The 23,897-nt window shown below is 43.6% G+C and overlaps 1 protein-coding gene across 1 annotated transcript in view; it reads right to left on the bottom strand.

Annotated features, from left to right (window-relative positions):
• The window catches only part of LOC144694891 (serine protease HTRA1-like), a 35,878-nt gene extending 12,265 nt beyond the window's left edge, over positions 1-23,613 (bottom strand). The window contains exons 1-5 of the mRNA XM_078565622.1: positions 22,931-23,613; positions 16,880-16,979; positions 15,402-15,606; positions 14,310-14,504; positions 7,074-7,106 (exon numbers count right to left, since the gene is read on the bottom strand). Coding sequence (XP_078421748.1) covers positions 7,074-7,106; positions 14,310-14,504; positions 15,402-15,606; positions 16,880-16,979; positions 22,931-23,345 — 948 coding nt within the window. The 5' untranslated portion in view covers positions 23,346-23,613. The remainder of the gene's footprint in view (positions 1-7,073; positions 7,107-14,309; positions 14,505-15,401; positions 15,607-16,879; positions 16,980-22,930) is intronic.
• Positions 23,614-23,897: the final 284 nt, after the last annotated feature.

The raw sequence follows: 23,897 nt of genomic DNA, 5'->3' as shown, positions 1-23,897 counted from the left end.
TCATCATTTTCTTTTAAGAGCAAACGACTAAGTGCATCAGCATTTGCAATCTGATTTCCAGGTCTATGGATGAAAGTATACTCATACGCTGCCAGGATCAATGCCCATCTTTGTATTCTTGCTAAGGCCATGGGTGGTATAGCCCTGTCCTCGCTAAACAATCCTTGCAAAGGCTTGTGGTCCGGTATGATAGTAAAATGACGGCCGTGTATGCACTGGTGAAATTTCTTGAAACCAAAGATGATTGACAGAACTTTCTCTATCTGTGAGTATCCCTTGTCTCCTGTGGTGAGCGTTCTTGATACATATCCAATAGGCCGTTCTGAGCCATCATCTATTCGATAGGATAGCACCTCTCCCACTCCATAGGGAGATGCCTCACTTATCAACACCAACTCTTTTCTCGGGTCAAAATGCACTAACAGGGTGGATGTGTGCAGCAATTGTTTCACCTTTGTGAAAGCTACTTTCTGTGGTGTTTGCCAAGGCCAATGTTGGTTTTTCTTGAGTAGGTAATACAGGGGGTGCCAGTTCTGTTGGCAAATTAGGCAAGAAGCACCCATAGTAATTGATCATCCCCAAGAACAATTTTAGCTTAGAGGTGTTTTTTGGCACTGGTGCCTCTCTAATGGCTCTCACTTTTTCCTCAACTGGGTGGAGGCCCTGTGAATCTACCCTGTGACCTAACTAGCTTGGAACATGCATTTTTTTTAAAACACACTCCAACCTGCGAGAAATGTTTCAAAACTTCTTTCAAGTTTGCCAACTGTTCCTTTTCAGTCAGTCCTGTCACCAGAATATCATCTAAATAAACTACAATGCGGGGCAGTCCTTGCAGTAAACTTTCCATAGTTCTCTGGAATATGACACAAGCTGAGGATACACCGAAAGGCAAAAGGGTATATTGGTACAACTCTTTGTGTGTATTAATTGTGACAAATTCTTGGGAGGCCTTCTCTAACTCTGTAAGTGTTGATAAGCATGACTCATATCAAGCTTCATGTAGGTGGTTCCACCTGCCAGCTTAGCATACAGGTCTTCGATTTTTTGTATAGGTGTCTGACCAACTTAGCCACTTTATTAATTGTCAATTTGTAGTCTCCACAAATTCGAACACTTTGATCGGGTTTAAATACGGGGACTATTGGTGTTGCTCATTCTGAGAAATGCACAGGTTGTATCACTCCCAGTTTCTCTAAGTTCGGCGTCGGCTTTTTCCCACATTGCATAAGGTACTGGTCTTGCCTTCATGAATCGGGGGGGGGTTGCCTCTGGATTCACATGAATTTTTGCCTGAAGCCCTTGGATCTTCCCAAGTTCTTCTTTGAAGAATGAGGAGTATTTTTGTAGTGGCTCTGGTAGCCCATTTTCTCTCAGTTGGAAGATTTCAGCCCATTCCAATTTAGTTTCTTTCAGCCAGTTTCATCCAAGGAGGCTTGGCCCTTCACCTGCTACCACCATCAGGGCTAATTTTACTGATTGGCTTCCGTACTGTATAGTAACCCTGCTAATGTCCTTGACTTTGACCGTGTAAGTTTTCAATTTGGCATCTGTTTTTTCCAAGTTTAATTTGCGTTTCCCATAATTCGGGCATTTGAAGGTATGTTCACCTATTCCCGTAATGGAAGCTCCTGTGTCCATCTCCATTCTAATAGGTCTATCATTCACTCTCACTGTTACATACATTGTTTCTGTTCTTTCTACCTTCAAATTATACAACAAATAAATATTTGAATCTGTTACTTCAAGCTCTTCTACATTGTGGATCTCATGGGGTTTTTTCTTTTGATTGAAAGTCTGCCTGATTCTATCCTTGCAATGTCTCATGAGGTGTCTGTTTCGATGACAGTAAAAGCATTCGTTTTGTTAAACTTCCATTCATTACTAGGTTGTCTGCTTCCATCTCTGTTACCATAATTCCATGTTTTCGCTACATTTCTTTTTATTTGTCTGCGAGCAGTGGCTGCTTCCCGTTTCTAATCAGAGCCATGCATTTTCGTGCCCTTTTTGGCTGGAGCTCCTCACCCAACATGGAAGACAGTGCCATTTTGTGCTCCCTGTATGACTTGAATCCCTTACTGCGCTTTCCTTGGCCAGTGCTATCTCTAGCGCCTTCTGAAAATCTACATTTGTTTCAGACAGTAATCTCTTCTGAATCGTATCTTCTGAATCGTATCTTCATTTATACAGCACACCAAACAATCTCTAAGCATATCATTTATAGATGTACCAAACTCGCAATGTTCTGTTAACTGTTTCTGACTTGCCACATAACAAGCAACTGTCTCCCCAGGGGCTCTATCTCTTGAGTTAAATTTAAACTGTTGCATCGTTGCCGAGGGCTTTGGCTGGTAACAACTCTTTACGAGGTTCACTAAGTCATCAAAACCTTTTGAATCTGGAGCACTGGGTGCTGTCAAAATTCACATCGATCCGTAGATCTTACTCCCACATGTGGATGAGAGGATCGCTCGCCTCTTCTCCTTCACCGCAATGTATTTCGTTTGGAAAAAGAAGGCGAGGAGTTCAACATAATGAGACCAATTTTCTGAGGCAGGATCGAAAGGATCAATTGTTCCAAACTGCGGCAAGCTTCAAGTAGTCTACTCAACAATTAGGATGAAATTCTACTTACAATTACCGTGCGAGGTATGGTCCAATTTCGTTTCTCTTGATTTCCTTCTTTAACTTGTTTTATTCTCATCCTTCCTTGCTTTTTCTTTGCTTTTTCACCTTGTCGCCAGTTTGTTGGATCCTAGCCACTAATTTGGTTGGAGTTATGGATCCTGGTTACATGCTAATTCTGGGATGGCTGAGTTGGTACCATAGACCGAGTAGCTCAGCAGACCGTTCTTAGGTAGAACACATTCTATTTATTTACAAAGGAACTCAGCAGCTGCACTTGTCTGTTAACAACTCAAACCCTGGGCGAAATTTTATGGCAGTGGGATTTTACGTTCCCACGGAAGCCAATGAGGTTTAGAATGTCTCACCGCATTTTACGGCCCCGTCCCCACCGAAACGAGGCCGTAAAATTCTACCCCCTGTGTCTACATTACAGACTCCAACTATACACTGCTGACTACTGAGGTAGCCTGTGCTACTCCGCTATTGGATACTAAGATCATGTGAACTTTCATTTTAACATTCTTCTTAAAGGTATATTACACATCAGCTAACCACATTGTCCCTTGACCAACATGATTTAAACAGTTTATCTTGTTCTTATCATATTGCTGTTTTTGAGAGCTTGCTAAGCACAAATTGGCTGCCATGTTTGTTATATTACAACAGTGACTACACTTCATTGGCTATAACTTTGGGGTGCCCTGAGGTTGTGAAAGGCACAACATAAGTGCAAATCCTTTTGTTGAAACATCAATGGAATTTGTGCAGTTTGAATAACTGTAAATTGCTTCAGATAAAAAGAGAATTCTCCATGGTATGAAAGTTGTTTGAAGAAAGAATTTATTTTCTGGAATTAGGGGAGGGAAAGTCTAAATTATGGAAACGAGGCTGAGTTAGCAGCAATGGTGGAGCAACAAAAATATCTGACTTGACTCCTATCACAACCCTCATAACTTTACTGTTGGTATTTAGAGTTCTTGGCACGTGCTGAATAATTTTGTCATTCATTAAGCATCTGCTTTAAAGTGCAAGTGGATAACAGCAGTTTCCATAATTTCACAACTTAATTTTTGGAAACTCATTGCACTTCCAAGAAGTAATCAAATATTGACAGTTGGCCTGGTTGGACTTGAGCCACTGGTGTGATACTTGATCAGTTTAAAAAACATTTTTCTTATGCATCATTCTGAAACTGTAGTTCTAAAAGTGATTCCTTTAACTGGAGAGCAGGAAGTGAGGAATAGCAGCCTGGTTAACTCCTCTCCCATGGGAAAGTTTGTACCACAGTAAAGCCTATAACCACCGCTTTTCACACCTGTTTTAAATTGGAGTGTTGTTTCATCACATATCCTCTCCTGAAAGGGGGAAAATCATTTTATGATCTAATTCCACAGGTGCCATTTACTCATCAAACTGGCATGTGAATGATGGAAAGTCAGCCCAGTTGTGGGAAGCAATACAGCCCTCACCCAATCCTGTCCTCACCCAACATCAGTGCATGAGCAGAGTCACTAGATGGTTAGTCCAACAGAGGTTAACGTCATAACTGGCAAAAAATTCCAACAGTAAAGCCACATGCAGGCCGGGACTGTCAATTAGTTTTTGGTACTGAAAGCTCCCCTGCCACACACCATCCATTTTCACTTCTATAAAACGTGGCCCAAATTCTGAAAAAAAATGAGTGCTGCCTCATCGGAAAGTTTGACACAACTGGGAAAAGTATCAGCAAAATTACTACATGTGTTTTACATGAAGTGTTACAGTCCCTAGCCTGGAGGATACTAAAGATGAAATGTGGCATTCCCTGTGCTACCCTGGTTTAGCTTGTCTAATTCCATGGAGAACACATACTCCACCTGAATCCTTCCTTGTTTATGTGGTTCAATACTCCATCAATGAAGTGATTGAGTCATTGGGGCAAACTCAAAAGAGCTACATAATATTGAACAAAGAAGAACAGGTTATAATTGTTGAGCTGGCTATGTGGTTATGTTATAATACATCTCCAAAGCTAGATCATGGGAGGATGTTTTCCCTGGGTAGAAAATCTAGAACTAGGGGGTTATAGTTTCAGAATAAGGGATTGACCATCTAGGACTGAGGTGAGGAGAAATTTAACATGCAGGTGCAGCAAACAATTAGGGAGGCTACTAGTATGTTCGCCTTTATCACAAGAGGATTTGAGTATATGAGTGGCAAAGTCTTGCTTCAAATGTACAGAACCTTGGTTAGACCACAACTGGAGCACTATGTGCAGTTTTGGGCCCTTTACCTTAGGAAGGATATTATTACCACAGAGGGAGTGCAACAAAGATTCACCAGACTTATTCCCGGGATGGCGGGACTATCCTAAGAAGAGAAATTGGGGAAAATGGGACTGTGTTCGCTAGAGTTTCGAAGAATGAAAGGTGATCTCATTGAAACCTACAAAATACTTAAAGGGATGGACAGGGTAGATACAAGTACAATGTTTCTCCTGGATGGGGAGTCTAGAACCAGGGGACACGATTTCAAAATAAGGGAGAAGCCACTGAGGACCGAGATGAGGATACTCAGAGGGTTGCGAATCTTTGGAACTCGCCACCCCAGAGGTTCTATGGAAGCTCAGTCATTGAGTATGTTTAAAGTAGAGACTGACAGATTGATAAATGCCAATGGCGTAGAGGGATATAGGAATAGTGTGGGAAAAAGGCATTGAAGTTGATGATCAGCCATGATCAGATTAAATGGTAGAGCAGGCTCAATGGGCTGAATGGCCGACTCCTGCTCCTATGTTCCTCTGTTCCTAAATTTCTTCACTCAAAAGGGTTTCTGAATCTATGGAATTCTTTACCCTAGAGAGCTGTGAATGCTCAATCGTTGACAGAGATTGATAGATTTTTGGATTCTAAGAGAGTCGAGGGATATAGTGATAGTGCAGGAAAGTGGAGTTGAGGTTGAAGATCTTATTGAATGGCACAGCAAGCTCAAAGGGCCAAATAGCCCACTTCTGCTCCTACAGAACATAATTTGTTTGCAAGCATGCTAGCTTGAAAACATGAAAAGGCAGTGCCATATTTCAAATGCCAATCTCACTAAAAGGAAATGTACAATAGAAGTGCTGCAGACAGCTGTAAATTTTAATGCTTTCTGTCAGAATATGGCTTTTCACCTATTTACTCTCATCAGCCCCTGCCTTACCAAAGTAATTTTGCGCCACAGCGTAGCAGCTGGTCTACTGCAATATGCCTGGCCCGAAGAGAATTAATGGAGAAATTGAGGTCACACACACCAGATCCAAGTAGAAAATTTAAGCTAAGCTTGTGACTCATATCCAGGATCGATAAGTTCTGATAGACACAAAACTTCCAGTGCTTCATATTTTGTTCCATGTACAATAAACACTTCCTTTAGTTCCATTATGGTGAGAAAATTAACTCAAAGCTTCATAGGGAAGAATTCTCCCCCACCGTTGGGGGGGAAATTCAGATGCGGGCATGTGCGGGCAGGCCTCTGATCAACACCCCCAATCGGGGGCACGCCACCATTTTATGTGGGCGGGCCAATGAAGGCCCACCCAGCGTGACGTCTGCCAGGAAGTGCTATGCGCTCCCTGTGCGGGCAAAGGGGGGGGGATTCCCTCAGCCGAGAGTGCGCTCTTTCACGCATGTGCGCGGAAGAACACACTCATCTCCCTGAGGCTAAGTGCTGCCTCAGGGAGATCGGCGCCAAATTTAAAAATGGCGCAGGTGGAAAAATAAAATTTCCCTGACATGTCCCCTCATGTGACACTGTCACATGAGTTGGGACATGCCCATCACTTCTAATCAAACCGTCATTAAATTTTTAAAATCCCTCACGAAACCTCATCCCGCCCGTGGATGGGGTTTCATGCTTTTTCCGAAGCCTGCCAGGGCTCCCGGCCTGCCCGCCAACCTTAAGACTGGACGGGCAGGTCCATTAATTATTTCAATTAGTTTTTGAATGGCCTCAATAGGCCGTTGACAAGTTGGCGGGCACACAGCTGATTCGGCTGCGCCCCCACCGGCCTGAAAATTGAAATGATGAGGGGTGACATTGGGAGTTCCGCCCGATGTCATCCCATGTCACTTTACGCGTCGGTGAGCGGACCCCGCCCCCTGCTCGCCAGCCTAAAGATCCTGGCCATAGTGTCAGTGTCATAGTGTTGTATATTGGCAATAGTAAACTGAGCATGTTAAGTTTCATCAGAAGTTAAATGACTGAGTCCTTGTGGATACATTGTCAAAAATTCTAAACATGTAAATTTGATCATGGGATACAATCCCCATTTTCACTGTCCTTATATTCTTCAGTGGTAAATATTAATCTCAAAGCCGATAGCCACCAGAATAATTTGAGCTCTTCAAGAGTTCAAAGCTTAAATACTAGAAAAGGCTATTTTTACAAATATCTATTTAATAAGTATATGTTAAACTGCAGCTCACCAGATTGACAAGTGGTCCTCCTGAGTTTCCATACTGTAAAAAAAAAGAACATGTTCAGAGGGCAGGATTTTAAAATAACTTTTCTATCCGCAATCAACTCACAAGACATCTTTGACTCAGACTATTTTTAAATTCAAAACTCTAGTTCACTGATTTTAAAATTGCGATGTTGAATACTGAAAAGGCATTCCTGTCTGCATGTTGGATTTTTCCCAATGTCTGTAATATTTGCAAGAAATTACGATATTCAGAGAACTAACAATACACACTGATTGAAATCCCCAGAATAAAATCCTAGAGCAGCCCATAGAAATAACTAACCTGCTGTCTGTGTAAACCGCTATGTTATAATTTGCAATTTTTGCTAGGCAACCTACTTAGATAGTTTTAAATTTTCTGTATTCTTTGATGGGTTTCCCAATAAGATGGTTCATTTTCTCTTTCGGTCCAGGATAGGTTGAACAACCCAAGCAAACTGTCTGAGCTTATCAGAATGTTTTTATAATTTGGCCACCTCGGATTACTGTGGCTCTGTTCTCAAGAAGAGGCCACTTTTGAAAACATTCAGTATTTTTAAATATATTTTTTTCCAAATGGCAGGATGGGGCACCTCAGAGTGCAGGCTCAACATCGGTGATTTCCCATTCTTAACCATGCTGCATGTCAAAGGACAATGAAAGAGGGGGAAGCAAATCTGGAATCTCAGTAATTTTTAGGCTCCAAGCTGTAAACTTAAAGTGGACTTGTGAAATTCTGGGATTATGTGGGCCACCGATCCTTCATACATCTGCAGTGCGTATGTGGTTTAGAAATGGGGCAGTTGATAAAAGGAGTCCACATCCTGACACCATGACATTTGAGAATGAAGCTGCTATTGTGAAAATATCAAGCCCTTCTGTATAATATGAATTTAATTCCTGGCCTTTGTCCATGGCTTTTCAAATTGTTCCAGGACAACCACTGGAGATAAGATTCGTCAATCCAGTAGATCTGCTCTTATCTGTTCATTCAAACTGAAGTTGTGCAAAAAACACTACCTCTGCCTTCAAAGTTTCTTACTCTGAATTATTAGCCATACATGAATGTGCAGGGCCAAAAAAAACCCATCAAGGTCCATCTGGCTATAGTCTGAGAAACATTATAACTCACACCACTATCAAAGATTTTTCCAGGTATTTATTCAAACCCTTGTTGAAGTTGTTGACACATCAGCTCCCACTGCCTCCCTTAGCACCATTCCACAAGTTTAGCTGCCTCTATGCAGTCTAAGTCTCAACTGTCTTTTATATCTTGCATGTTCTAAATCTAAGGCAATGTCCATTTATAAAATCTTTGGCAATGCTAAACTACTGGTGTTTATCTTCTGTGTCTCATAGGACCTGATTACTTCAAAAAAATAAACCCTAACTTAATAACTCAATTATAAATAAATACTAATTAATAGTATTAGTTAGGAGTAGGCAGCATTATAACATTAGAAACTCCATTCCTGAGACTCCGGGCGGAATCGGCCCAGATTTGCACAAAGTGTGGTAGCGGGTAGGAAAAGGGACGTTTTACCTGCCGGCTGCAATGGCAACTTTTCGCGCTGTATTGTCCCATTCCCAGCCTCATTAACAATACATTCCTGGGACGCCAGGTCATTGGCAGGGCAGCCTCTGATTTACCTCTCCTGCTGTCACCTCAGGCCTTCAATAATCCAGGCACCATATTTAAAGACTCATTCCGTCCATGGCACCACTCTCACCACCTACACATGCCAGCCATCCTTCTCATCTGGCCTGGCAGGCATCCTGGTGCACTCTCTCCATCTGTATTCATGCAGGACAACAAAAGGGAGAGGTTGCAGACTGGTGCAGGAATGCCCAACATCAAGGTCCCCACAGACTTTGAAAATACAGTCATCCAGCTGGCTGGTAACAATCTGAACTATTCCTGTGCTGATGGTGAAGTTGGCGGTGCTCAACCAAGTGAGGCCCCAGCAGTGCAACATCCATCAGAAAATCATGCTGTGAATCAATTCTCCTGTTCTGCAGTCCCCTGCCATGCACTAAATTTCTCTCCTTGTTTTTGCAGGCACATCTGGGAAACAGCCAAAAGGGTCCACGACCCAGGTCCTCAACTCAAGCCCCCAAGTCACTTCGAAAAAGATTCTGATGACCACCCTCACTGAAGACCCATCACAGCACTCACCCACACCCTCCACCAGTGCAGAGACACACACTTCGGTAGGACTTAGTTCTAGAGGAGCCTCTGGGTCACAATCTGGTGAGCACATCGCATTGTCTGATGCACAGCATGCGGCCGCAGGGACTTCCCAGGTTCCTGGCACTCGGAGGACTGCTGGAGGCCAGAACTTAGCTGAGTCCAAGTCAGATGAGGAGCCTCTGGATTCAGTCATTCCTCAGTTGCTGGAGCTGCAAAGGCAGTCTTGGGAAAATCAGGAAGGCATGTCCACTGCACTCCTCAGGTTGCAAGGCACAATGGAGGAGCCTGTCCACCTTCAGTCTGAGGTGACAGCACCGACATGCCATTGCACCGAGGTCAACACTGGTAGGATGGCAACCGCCATGGAGACCTTGGTCCAGGACATCGATTTTCTGCATTGAAGCATGGGATGAACCCCTTCACTGACGCCATAGTTGGTCTCCAACAGTGTCAACGCGAGAGGGGTGCAGGGCAGCTCATTCTCACTCCAGCTTCCCCTTTTCCTCGAGGAGTCAGCCAGGGGCCCTCAGACACGCATAGGGAGGAGGATCAGCAGGTGCACATCCCAGGGCCATCCACCCAGGTGTCTCCGGGAGTGTCCGGCCCATCCGAATCCCCTCTTCCTGTGACCCCAGCAGCTCCAACTCCACAGGCTGAAGCTAGTGTCACTGCCAAACAGCAGGACCCCGAAGCTGGCTGGGGCCCTCCAGGTCTCGGCCTTGCAGAGGATGCCCATCAAGGTCATCACAGACAGGGCATAGCAGTCAGCAGGCTGCCTCCACCTCTACTGTGGATGTCGGGGGAGCACCAAGACGTAGCAGCAGAGTTAGGAAGGTTAAGAAGATGTAATTGCACAGCCTGGGCACCAGTGTTAATCACTTGTACTTAATGTTCACTATTGTAAATAAACTCCCAAGAATATCTCCTTGCCTATGGCTCCTTGTTATGATGAGCAGTATTTGTGCACTTAAAGTTTCATGGCTATATCTCCATGATCTGACCCTGATCACAGAGCGCAAGTGAGCTGCCAGACAGGACTCAGACATTCACAAATGCAAGGTGAGGATGTCAGGACTGACCTCACTGCATCTCGTCATCATCCTCTGCGAATCTTGTGGCTATGAGGGCCTCCAGAGCACACCTGCCTTGTCCTGCCAGTGCAATGACTTCATTGTCGGCATCCTTATCTTTGAGGATGTCATCCCCTTCGATGTCCCCATCGCAGGATACATGCAGCTAATTCATCTCCTCCTCAGCCAGGACCCTGCCACTTTGCAGGGCCAGGTTGTGGACTGTGCAGCAAGTGACAATGATGCGCGACACCCCAGGGGGACTGTATTGCAGTGCTCCACTGGACCTGCCGAGGCACCAGAACCTCATTTTCAACGTGCCTACAATTTGCTCCACCAAAGTCCGGGTCACACGAGACTCATTGTACCATCGCTCTGCTGCAGCAGCACAGGTGTATTCAGCCACGGCCCGTGTCCCTAAGGAGCCAACCCTGCAGCCTCTATGGACCCTGGAAGATGTCTGGGATCTGAGACCTGCTAAGGATGTAGGAGTCATGGATGCTCCCTGGGAATCATGCGCAGACCTGCAGGATGTGTTTGTGGTGGTTGCACACCAGCTGAACATTCAGCAAGTGGAAGCCCTTGCGGTTGATGTAATTGACTACTTGCTGCCATGGAGATCTAAGCGCCATGTGAGTGCAGTTGATGGCACCTTGCACTTGTGGAAAACCAGAGATATGCGCAAATCCCAGCGCTCTTGCTTCCTGGCTCTCCTGATCCCGGGTGAAATTCACAAAGTTCTGTGCCTTTGCGAAGATGGTGCCTGTGACCCCTTGGATACACTTGTGCATGGAGGCTTGTGAGATCCCACACAGGTCACCTGTGGAGCCCTGGAAGGAGCCACTGGCATAACAACTGAGCGCCGCAGTCACTTACACAGCCACTGTCAGTGGATTCCCTCCATGTCCCCGTGGCAACAAATCCTGCAGCAGGCAGCATATGTGACTGATTAGTTCCCTAGACATGCGCAGTCTTTGGTGACACTGGTTCTCAGTCATCTGCAGGAATCACAGGCGCTGACTATAGACCCTGGGTCTAGCAAGGCGCCTATAAACTACAGCTCGCTGTGGATCTTCAGCTGCGTGCACAGCAGGCCCTGTCATCCTGAGGGAGCTGCTCCTCCCTTTGCACAGCCAGGCGCCTCTACCGCTTTCTTCTTCTTCCCTGGTCTTTATAAGCCATGAGGCATATTGCTAAATCACCAGGCTCCATGATCCTGATGTTCTCTTCCTGCAGGGTCAAAGAGAAAGACGCGTGGGTTAGCATGGGTGTACTGAGAACCTCTGTTAGGTAAGTCTGCAGGCCCCTTCACACATATAGGAAGGTGCCGGCCACCACTTTGATGGCCAGTGTGTAGTGCGCTCATTGGCTGTCTGAAACCCACCCACCTCCGCCCCACTCCACAAGACTGATTGGCGGCAGCTTTGGCCGTTGGACTGCATTCTGTGCTCTTAGCTCAGGCACAAGCATTCCCCTAAACAACACTGCAAGGCTGCGCTGTTAGCTTGAACCATATTGGATACTGGTCCACACCTTAATAAAGATATTGCAAGGGTTGTGAGCGCCAGTAACTGCACCATGGCCACCTCTTGCAAGGAGATTGTACAACTTGCCCAGTCAGCCAATTGCTCTGCTGCCCCTAAACTGCACATTCATTTGCAGTCTGCACCCAAGGGGTAAAGGTTTGTGCAGCATTTCGTGGCACTTTCATGCTTTTGCATTGCTTGAGTGGGCAGAAAAGCTTCAGGGGCCCAGCTCCAAGCATGTCAATGGAGCTGCAGCTGAACAATCTCTGCTGGAGAAGAATGCTCACTTTTGACAAGCTTTTCCAAGTGCTTGGCCCGTTCCCTCACACCCCCCCACCCCCCCACCCCCCAACACCCCGGCATGTGCTTGAGTACTTCCTTCAATCTGTCTGTACTGCCTTTCCCCCCCCACCACCACCTTCCGGCATGTGTTTACTATTTCCTTCAATCTGTCTATGCTGGCCTGGCCCCTCACCCCCAGCACCCCCATTTCCAGTCTGACCCGCACAGGAGCCCTTGCCCCGGCACCGCACTGAAAGCCAGAGGGAAAAAGTGACTTGCCTGTGCCGCCTGTGAATGTGCAGTGCCTCTATCTTGACGTCCTACTGGTGATGCTCGCAAGCACTGCGCAAGGTTGTGTGCACTCAAAGTTTAGGTCGCCAGGTGCAAGCCTTTTAAAGGCCGTCATGAAGCACGTCGCTCTGAAGTCATGCCAACGTTGGCAGTAAATTTGACGTGGGCCGGGGGGATGATTCTGGCGAGCAGGGCTTATAATAAAATGTATGAAAATGACGTTCCCAACATGTGGTGTCAATAAATGCGGCCCGACATTACGGGTGGAGTGGACGATCACAACTGGCTTCACAACGGTGTCAAACCGATTTTTGGCCTTCTCGCCATATTGTCCCCAGCCCCCACTGCTGACACCAACGGAGCCAGAAAAGTCCGGCCACCAACTGTCCTTGGCAGCTGCCTGAGGTTGCACAAGACTGTTTGCAACTTTGATGTCATATCTGACCCCGAAATAAGCTTCTGACCACTTACCCATACCATCACTAAGACTGGCTAGTTCCAACTCCTTAATTGCCAGACTCCACCCTTGCCTTAGCTCATCTGTTACTGAAACCTTTATCATGTCTTTGTTACCTCTAGACTTGATTACCCCAATGCTTGTTTTCCAACTACACTAAGTCCTTTTCACCCATCACCTCTGCGCTCAACATCTTAAAATTATCATCCTCCTTTCCAAATCCTGCCATGCTTCTCCCTATCACCTCCAGTTCCACAACTTTATTTTTATTCTTTCACAGTAAGTGGATGTCGCTATCAAGGCCAGCATTTGTTGCCCATCCTTAACTGCACTTGAGGGCAGTTAAAAATCAAGCATGTTGCTGTGGGTCTGGAGTCACATGTAGGCCAGACCAGGTAAGGATGGCAGATTTCCTTCTCTGAAGAACATTAGTGCAACAGATGGCTTTTTACAACAATCAATGATAGTTTCATAGTCACCATTACTACTAGGTTTGACTTCCTGATTTATTAATTCATTGAATTTAAATTCCACCAGCTGCTATGGTGGGATTTGAACCCATGAACCTAGAGCATTAGTCTGGGTATTTGAATTACTTGTACGGTGACATTACCACTACACCACCATCTCCCCCTCCACATGTCTTGCGAGATCTGTGTTCCTCTAATTCCTGTCATTTCGGCAACTCCGATTTTAATCACTCCACCATTCGTGTCTGTGCCTTCTGCTGTCTATGCGCTAAGCTCTAGAATTCCCTCCCTAAACTTTTTCAGCTCTTCACCTCCCTTTCATTGTTGATGACGCTCCTTCAAACCTACCTCTTTGACCAAGCTTTTGGTCACCTGCCCTAATATCTTCTTATGTGGCTCAGTGTCAAATTTTATTTGATAGAACTTCTGTGAAGTGCCTAGGGTCATTTTACTATGTTAAAGGTATCACATAAATGCACGTTTTTGTATTTGTTTTGTTCAAGATAAAAATAACTGGATGGTAATTTACCCATTAAAAAATCGGGATTACACTTACAAGCAAGATTATGCATTGTGCACTGAGACATGTTATTCTCATTGTTAAATTGTATAGATCGTGGCATGTTCCAAAATCACACTTTGCTCTCTGCCTTGCTTAACTATTGTTTGCCCCTCATACTGTCAAAGTTCTTTGTTTTGTTGGAGCTCAATCATGAGGAACATTATCTTAAAAAGTCATCATTGATTGCACCAAGTTATCCATTTCCCAGGCAGTGTCTATTGCACAAAATGAGTATTGGATTAGAGAAATTATTACTTTAGAAACTAGTTTAGCATTTCACCTTGTCAGGATTCAAGAGCAGTTTTATTATTATCTATGAATATAGATTTTTATATCTTATTTTTGCACATATTCTGCTCTTTGACCTTACATTGATTATGGCATCTGTCTGAATGTAGTCCATATCAGAATCTTTCAGGCCGAGCTCCTTGCCTCCTCTCTCGGTCGTGCTGACAATCCCTGTCGTCACTGTATTCTGCAGCGAAAATGGACTGCCAATTGCCACCACAAACTCTCCTGGTCTGAGGTCTGAAGAGCGAGCGAGCAAAAGCACAGGTAGGGGGTTCTATTCACAGAGAAAAAAACCAAATTAATGTAAACATAGAGTGTGAAATAGTCAAAGAAATGCACGGTTTCACATAAAAGAGAGTTGAAATCTTAAAGCACAGAAGGAGGCTATTCAGCTATCATGCCTGTGCCAGCTCTTTGAAACAGCTATGAAATTAATCTCACTCCCCTGCTCTTTCCCCTTGGCACTGCAAGTTTTTCCTTTTCAAGTCTGCTTTAAATAAAGTTCTCTTAATTTCCCCTCTGGTCCTTTTGTCAATTACGTTAAATCTGTATTCTCTGGTTACTGACCTTCTTGCTAGTGGAAGCAGTTTCTTCCTAACTACACTATCAAAATCCATCATAGTTTTCACCGTAACAGTCTTGAAATGTTAACCTGTGACTGAAAGTGGAGAAAGGAAGGAAGCAGTCCGGGTAGCACCCACAAAGCGCTCTTGGTGCTGCCGGGACTGCTGGAGTGGCCGGCCAATCGGATTGGCTGGACGTGACTTCCCTTCCAAAGAGGGGCAGAAGAACCACTGGCAGCCTAGTTAGCATCCCTGCAGCGCATTGTGGCTACGGGGCAGGCTGGCATCCGGCGAGCTGGCTCCACACTGACTTGGGCTGGGGCAAGCTGTCCATGCCCCCCCCCTGCCCTCTAGAATATGCTGTTTAGTGTTCCAACTCTTTGTGTCAACTGCCTCCCAGTTGGCCCCTAACTTGTTCAGTATTTGTATAGAAGGAACCTATGACCAATTGAGAGCCAAATCGACCAACATCCTTGTCTTTGGGGATAAAATGGGATTTGTAAAACAAACTACTTCTTAGCAACAAAACTAAAGGCAATTCAAAGTAAATACTGGCCCAGCTTAACATTAATCAGGGGGAAAAAAACACTCTACCTCAGTAAACTTACTTTTGGGTGTATTTTAATTAATGCTATATCTGACTTCTGGTCAACATCTTTGACCTTTGCTTCAAAAGCTTCTCCATTCTTCAGCTCCACTTTTATTTTCTGCTTATTGCTGAGTACATGAGCATTGGTGACAATTAGACCATCTTCTGATACGATGAACCCTGAGCCACTTGCCACAGGGACTTCACGATTAGTGAAGGGCATCCTGCAAAGCAACATGTAATAGTAACAGAACACAGTCATCCAAGTACGGTGCAGTTTTCCAGCATGGCGGTGTACTCCAAGTTAGCATATAGTTTCAGCTATTAACTGTTCTTGGTTACAGACTATTTTTTCATCAAAACTTACTCTTATAAGGATATCTTCATTTCTTTTCGTGGTGTTTGATCCATGAAAAAGGACAGTTTAAAAAACCATGAGAAATAGAAATGATACTACATGGCTAGCTCTTCAGAAAGCTGGTGCAGTGTGAATGGCTCTTAAATTGGAACTCTGCCCTCCTTAATTGTGCCATAATCCCTCACGACGCTTTTTCTATATAATGATTGTCGTGAGCTCTCACCTTCAAAGGCATCATGAGATCCTGAATTGGTACTATGAATAATGAGTGTTGCCCACATAACATTTTATGTCTATAGGACAATTCAGGAAATACAAATCCCACTGCAGAAAATTTCTCTTTTCTGGGCACAGTGGTTTGATACACATGGACCAGGATTTTACAGCCTCGCCACTGTGTGCCTTCCCCGGGCAGATGCGGTGAGCTATTTAAATCTCCATTCAGTTCAGCGGAACCGTAATATCCCGCCGGGCAGGAAGGGCCTTAAAACCTGGCCATGGTTAAGCCCCTGACTCATCAGAAGAGACAAATTTCAGTTACTAGGCTGGAACTTCTCGCTCTGATTTTGATCAGGAGATCTTTTACAGATATTGAAAGGGGACACAAATATGTCTCAGCATTCATTAGTAGCCATGCTGACTGAATGATAGAAATGACCACTGAAAAGGGCAATCAAACTTGTGCTGATGACGTTTTACAACTGCAGCTATCCACTCCTGTCACTTTAGGTCCTGTCCAAATCTGCTACACCAGCTTTGTAGAATGCTGAGAGATTGAAAATGTGTCAAAGATTTTATGACGTTTGAGAAGGACACAATTTCTTACATTTAACCCATTACATTTACTGATGGATATCTGATCAATCTTGACATTTGCACTTGTTGCTTATTATTCCATAACTCCCGTGAACGTTGAGATAAGATGCATTGTTTGAAGGCTCTTTGGGGAGAGGAAGCATAGATTTTGCTCAGGAGATATAATTCAGAAAATACCTGCTCTTTTCCTTGCCACACTAAGGTATTTTGTGCCCCGTTCCTTAGGTGTCACTGGGAAGGACCACCTTGTCATGTTGAACCTTAATAATGTGCAATTGCCAAGTACATGCATGTATTTTACTGTTAAAGTCATTTTCTCTCACCTCCGAAAAAGTTCAAGATGAACCACAGCAGGAGCAATTTTCTCCACCACGTCTGCGATGAAGTTAAACTTGAATCTCATGCTGTCCGGGTGCTGGTGACCTAAACTAAGCAATTTTTTTTCATTTAGTAAAAAAAACTACAACATAGGCAGTCTGTCACTAACTTGACGGGGACAAAGTGGATTGTTTTTCATTGTTGTTCATTAATAAGAGATTATCAAAACCCTTATGAGCTCGTTGGGCACAGCATAAGAACCCTGCAATGTAAATAAGTCTCTACCTGTCTTCTTCAAAGGCTGAAGTCTGCACTTTTTCTTCCTGAACTTGAAGAAATTTTTTCTCCCTTTTCCTCATTTTCGCTATTTTTTTCCTTTTCTCATAATGGTATCTAATTTGTAGCATGAGTATTGCAGAATTTTGTATCAGAGAATATGAGTCTAAACTCAAATTTCCTCACAAACCCTGAAGTCCCAATTTTTCATGAGCTATGAAGGAGAGGCATCAATGATGACCAAACATGGGGCGAGGAAATTAAGGGTTAAGTCAACTTGCAGCATCTTTTGCACACTTCCTAATAGTGGTAAAGCAGTGGCTTTGGAACACCTTTAACATTGGTTCGTTAAGGGTTAAGTCAACTTGCAGCATCTTTTGCACACTTCCTAATAGTGGTAAAGCAGTGGCTTTGGAACACCTTTAACATTGGTTCGTTAAGGGTTAAGTCAACTTGCAGCATCTTTTGCACACTTCCTAATAGTGGTAAAGCAGTGGCTTTGGAACACCTTTAACATTGGTTCGAGAAATGAAACTAAGTAGGCCCAGAAAAATAAATAGAAATGAGAGGAGGGAGAAAGCAACATGAACTCACTTTACAAAGAATTTCTGGAAAAATAATTTTGTTAATGTTCAAGGTTGAACAACCGCAGGTTGTCAAGCAGCTCGACAACTGGACTGCTTTTTTAAAAATGAAGAAATATTACTTCACTGTTGACATTTAAAAAGTGGGAACGATTGATGGATGAAATATAATTTATGCCCTGCTCTAATCACCAAGATATTATATTCCTTTCTTTTATCTTTAGGAAAGTAAAGGCAAAGTTACTATTTGTTTTTATGGCTGAGAGCCTCACTCAGTATTGGAGACTTGCCAAAAATAATCATAAGTCAAGATTGGGAAATCGAGCCAAGATGTACAGTAAATTTTGGACTGATCCAGGAGCTTTGGGTTTGCAATCTCATGTTTGGGTTCATTTTTTAAAATAATGAAACTAAATTGCATCAGCAGTGTCAATTGTTGCTTCTGCAGTCCAGCTCAAATATTAACAGTGATTGTGCAGCATTGCTAACCAAGTGAGATTATGCATGCTTTGTAATAGAAGGCAGCAGCAGGTGGCATCGTATCATTGAGGAAGTTGTGTGGAGTAAGCCATGACATAATGGCTCTGTATTTAGATGCGTCACCTGTCATGGTATATTTCTCAACGTTACTATTGGAGTACTAGTTCTTGCTATGTTTGGTCGCGCTGTGCAAAATAGGTTCTCAAAGGGTTAATCAAATGACAACTAACAATGAATTGAACCCAAAGTAATTATTGTTCCAGTACATTTAATCTCATGTCCCACTAATATATACTGCACAGTGAAGTCTTGGTATTCGACGTTGAATCCAAGAATAATATTCCATTCGATTTCAGACTGGGACGAAAAATAATCTGTTCAGCTAAAACCTAAATATAAAACTTTAGATGCACTCCGCCCTTTTTGATCCTTATGCTATTGAAGTACAAATTGAAGTGCTGAAAATCAAAACAGCAACAGAAATTTTACTTAAAAATCTGCTGAAATGATCAGATGGTGGTAATGAACTCAGAGTCAAGTGGCTAGCTTAGTCTTTTTCACCCTGCTGTCCTCACTGCTCTAGGGAGTCAGTCTGCTCCACAAACTCCCAAGTGAAACTATAAAATCCTTTTGAGCTTTTGCAGAAGCTTTTAAATCAATTTCCCATCTGTGCTTAAAGGTTCTGTCACCCTCCTGTGATATTAGAACATTAAGCTAGTCGGCACGAGATTCCTTTAACTTCACCAAGTAAAATGTCAAAAATCTTAACTAACTTTGCCAAAATAGAAGATGTGACTTCAAAGCCCGAGATGAATAACATCATCCTTCCCTGGACAAGTTTATACACTCAGAAAAAATGCTGTGGCAGCAGGCAGAGAAGTTATAAGATGGAATTTTTGCCAGCTGCCAAGATTTTATCTTCATAAATACAGTGTGCGCGCGCACAAAAAAATACAGCCTGAGGGGTTCAAGCTTCCAGGACTCAACTGCGGGACAAACTGATAAAATGTAGTTTCCAAAACAAACAACACTGCTCGATGTAAGAGTTTCAGCTTCCTCAATCACAGCAGCTGTTGCACAGAGTATGTCAGCTGGAACTAGATTGTTGACCAAAAGGTTCTCACTGCTCAAAGACTCAGACATAGCTGTGGCATAGTGATGCCATTCTTACAGAAAGACCATGCTATTTCCTTGGGAAAATGCAACTTCCGTTACGCCGGAAAATTGTGTAATTCCGCTACAAATTCTACTTGATGGCTCCTAATGAAATCTCATTGATTCCCTCATTCCCTGTTGCCCATGATGAAGCAGCCAGTGTGCTTGCCTACTTAACAGAAGTTGGATTTGAATGCCAAGGCTGAGAGCTAGAGCAGGGTAAGGTCTTAACCACTACAGTTTCTAACTTCATTGGGACAGGGTCTATGCTGAGTTTTAAGTGGCAAGTGACCAAATTTAATCATTTCAACATGCACTGGTGGACAAATAATATCATGGAAATGTCTGCTCCAACTGACTCATAATCCGCTTACTTGACTGACTGAGTTGACAGACATTTTCCCAACCTTTCTTTATAGGATGGGAAAAATTGCTCAGCATTTCTCAGCCAGCTGTCATGGCCAGGGTAAAATCTGTTTCTATTGCTGTTATCCTCAAAGAACAGAAAGACATGCACCATTCACAACTTCAGGAGGTCATTTATGGCCAATTAAGTATTTCTGAATTATAATCTCTGTTGTAATGTAGGAAACATGCAGCTGAATTGAACATAGCTCTGTCAGGCACAATTCAGTGGCAGCACTGTTGAGTCAAAAGTTTGTGGGTTCTATGCCCAGTCCAGAGGCGTCTTTTGAACAAATAAAACATCAAGATTGACACTCGGTGCAGTAAAGAGGCAGGAGATGCTGAGAGATGGTAAACAGTGACCCTGTATGTCCTCTCACATGTATGTAAATAATTCCATGCCAGGGATCTTCTGTCATTGTCCTGGCCAATATTTATCCCTCAATCACCATCACTAAACAAATTAACTGGCCAATATCACACTTCTGTTGGTGGGTGTTTGCTGTGTGCAAATTCCACATTTCCTACATTACAACAGTGAGTACACTTTAAAACTATTTCTATAGGCTGTAAAGCACTTTGGACATCCTGAGGTTATGAAAGGCACTCTATAAATGTACGCCTTTCGTTGTTTCACAGCCAGATTCCAGAAACAGCAATGTGATAAAAATCTGTTTTAGTGGTGTTGACTGAGGAATAGCTATTGGCTGGAACACCAGGGGGATCTCCCCAGCTCTTTTCTTCAAAATAGTGCCATGGGTCTACCCGAGAGATGGTTTAAAAGTCTCTTCAAAAAGTTAGCGCCTCCACCAGTGCAGCACTTCCTCAGTACTGCACTGACATGTCAGCCTGTATTATGAGTTCAAGCCTTTGGAGTGCGATTGGAATTCTAAACCTCCTGACTCAGAAGCACAAGTGTTCGCCATTGAGCCATAGCCTCACCAACAGGTGTACTGGTGCCAAAAGGAAACAGTTACATGAATTACTTTATTTCTTGTGTCTTTGTAGACAAATTTACATCAGCACAAGTCCTCAGAGTTAGTTGCACTACTGACCCATGAGGAAGGTGCAATATTAAACATTGGTTCCTGTACACTTGACTGCTATTTGCATCCAACCTAAAAAGGTCATTATTGGCTGCAGCACATGGCCTTGTTGACTCAGCGGTCTAACTATGACTCTGCTCATCCGCCGTAGAAACACCAGCTTTTAAAAACTGCTGACAAAAGGTTCAAAAATATATCTGGGAATCACATTACACCATCAGCACAAAAAGGCTACAAGATCACTTTCATAGCTGATATAAGCCAGAGGTGCTGGCTTTGGCAGCTCAGTTATTTGAGATGATGACACTGCTGAGAAGAATCCTAGAATCAAAGAGGGAGGCCATTCAGGCAAGCAAGCCCATGCCAGCTCTATGCTATAGCAAATTTAGCAAGGCTCACTCCCCCACCCGTTCCTATAGTCCTGCTTTCTGACGCTTAACCAATTTCCTTCAAAAACCCCAAATGAATCTATCTCCACCGCCTTTTCAAGCAATGCATTCAAAATCGTAACTACTTGCGATGTAAGGAAGCTTTTCCTCATGTCACCTTTTACCAGTGTAAATGTGTCCCCTGGTTCTCGACCCTCCTGCCAATGGGAACAGTTTCTCTCCATCTACTTTGTCTCATGATTTTGAACACCTCTTTTATTTCTCCTCTCAAACTTCTCTAAGGAGAACAACTGCTTAGTAAGTATAGACTCAAACTTACTTTGAAGCAGTCATGTTCCATTGTAACATGTTGATATAACTCTACATTAGTATTCACTCTATATTTTTGAGCCTTCTTTAAGTTATCTTACATCTTCCGGATCCCCAGCCCAAAGCATTTATTAAACGTGCCACATTGAAACAACAATACTTTTGTTATTCCATTCATGTTTATATAAAAGCTCACATTATTGCATAGGTTCTGGTTTTCCAGAAGTATATGACAGTTTTTTCTTTATTCATTCATTTTTCTTTATTCATTCATGGGATGTGGGTGTCACTGGCCAGGCCAACATTTATTGCCCATCATATACTGCAGATGAATGGATCACTATCTTTCTGAAAATTATCAGGAAGTGAGAGGCAAATGTCAATGTGAATTATTGACGTGGTTGGCTTTGCTGAAGGCCAATCACGTCATTTGTTCCATGCTGTGTTCTACCGCTGTGTACAAGTTTGCCTTTAAATGAACTATCTGTGGAGATCTGACCTGTGGGAGTTGCTTCCTGCACAACAGTTTATTTCCCATTGTGGCATCCATAATGCAATTTTCACATTCCTTTCAATTATGACTTCCCTTAAAAACTGTTGATGCCCATAGCCACTTCTTTACTGTTGTGTTCATGCCTTATTCTAGTGCTCTTCCATAAGAACCACAACACCTTCCAGAGTAAATTCATTTTTGGAATAATATTGCCATATCTTTTTTCTTTGCTGAATATTTGGAGGCTATTGGAGGCAAATTGGATGCCTACCCATCAAAACTTACTTCCATTGCTACCTAACAGAAATTACTAGCATGTGTATAGCCCTGTCAGTAAATCTGATTTTCCATTTCGTGTCCCACTATCCCCCTCAAAAACTATGTACCCTGCAGCAAAACCTTTGGCATTAATGAGATGAGAAAAAGGCCTTTTTATTTTTGAACAGAGGCACTTGCACTCAACTGAAAATGTAAATATTATATTCCTTCTGAATTTGAGTGGAGCCACCAACTGGGGAAGTGATGATTTGAAGACTGAACTAGCAGGTTTACACTAATAAATATAAATTATATTGGAATGAAAAAACTCATTCTCCAAACACTTTAATAAGAGCCCCCATATATGTAAATGTATAAATAAATACGTATATCTCTCTCTCAGGGGCAGTATGCAATGATGGGTCCAAGAGTCAGCATGCATGCTTGAGTTGAGAGTGCAGAGCACAGGTTTGGGTTGATGAGGCAGTGGACAAAGCTCAGCTGAAGGGGCAGTGTGCAAGGCTGGGTTGTGATGGGACAATGCTTGACTGAAAGGGAATTGACAAGTAGCCTCCAACCGTATGATTTCTTGTGCAGTTCTTCCCCCATGAACCCGCTGCCCATTCACTGGCGGGCAGTGGTATACCGTATTCCTACATACCTGCATCACAAGCTCCCTTCTGGATCAGGATTACAGGAAGCGCGTTTGAGGACTGATGCTTGCGGCTCAAAGCCTTTAGATTGCAGATGTTCTTGTATGTTTGCCCATCACTCCCACACACTTGATCGCTGTGCATGCAGCTGCAGATGCCCTTCTTGCGTTTGCCAGCGGAGTAGGTGCACTGGAAGCCTTCTGCACAGACACCATGCATGTCATCCCGACCCCCGCAGCTTTCACCCTCAGCCGCGGCGCATAAAGTGCAGCAACCACACGAGTCCTTTACCTGGCCCTCGGAGCAATTCACCGGAGCTGGGGGGCATCTGGAAGTGTCGCAGACCTCGGGACAAACATGCCTCATCACTCTGCCGCTCACTGCGATGAAGCAGAAGCTTAATAGCAGCCCAGCGCTCAACATGGTCCAAGAAGAAGAGGAAATCTCGGTTCAGCTGCAAGAAAAGTAAAAACCCACAGGAATTGGGAAGAATGCAACAATGTTGTTCCTTCTTTCTCGCAGAAGATCACAGGGGCTTGCAGAAGTGAAACGCAGTTTTCCCCTTTGCAGAAGTGTAATGACTTGCTGCGCTGAGAGCTTTGATTCTCCGGATGAAACAGCTCAGTAACTCAGCCCTGGCACTTCTCAGGTTTCTCCCAGCTTATGGGTGTAGTTTGTCGTCTGTTGCTGTGGGAAAGTAGGGCAAGAACCAGAGCCAATGGAATCTGTGCCAAAATCCCCTCCACAGATCCCATTGGATGTTTCCCATTAAGTGCATTCTTTGCAAAAAGGTTTAACCCTTGCAAGCAGCCCATTTAAGATCAGTTCTGGATCAGGAACCGTTTTTAAATTAGAGTTTTGGACCATCTGTAGTATAATGATTGTTAACATATTTCTATGGGGCCGTGTACCCTGTACAATTATGTTACAGCTAGCATCAAAGCAAAGAGCCTTGCATATTTCCCATGTATGGCT

Source organism: Cetorhinus maximus, chromosome 20 (genome assembly GCF_964194155.1).
Source record: "Cetorhinus maximus chromosome 20, sCetMax3.hap1.1, whole genome shotgun sequence".
In the NCBI taxonomy this organism is placed as follows: Eukaryota; Metazoa; Chordata; class Chondrichthyes; order Lamniformes; family Cetorhinidae; genus Cetorhinus; species Cetorhinus maximus.
The sequence above is the reverse complement of the archived record's forward strand: the minus strand, read 5'-3'. Positions and strand labels throughout refer to the sequence as shown.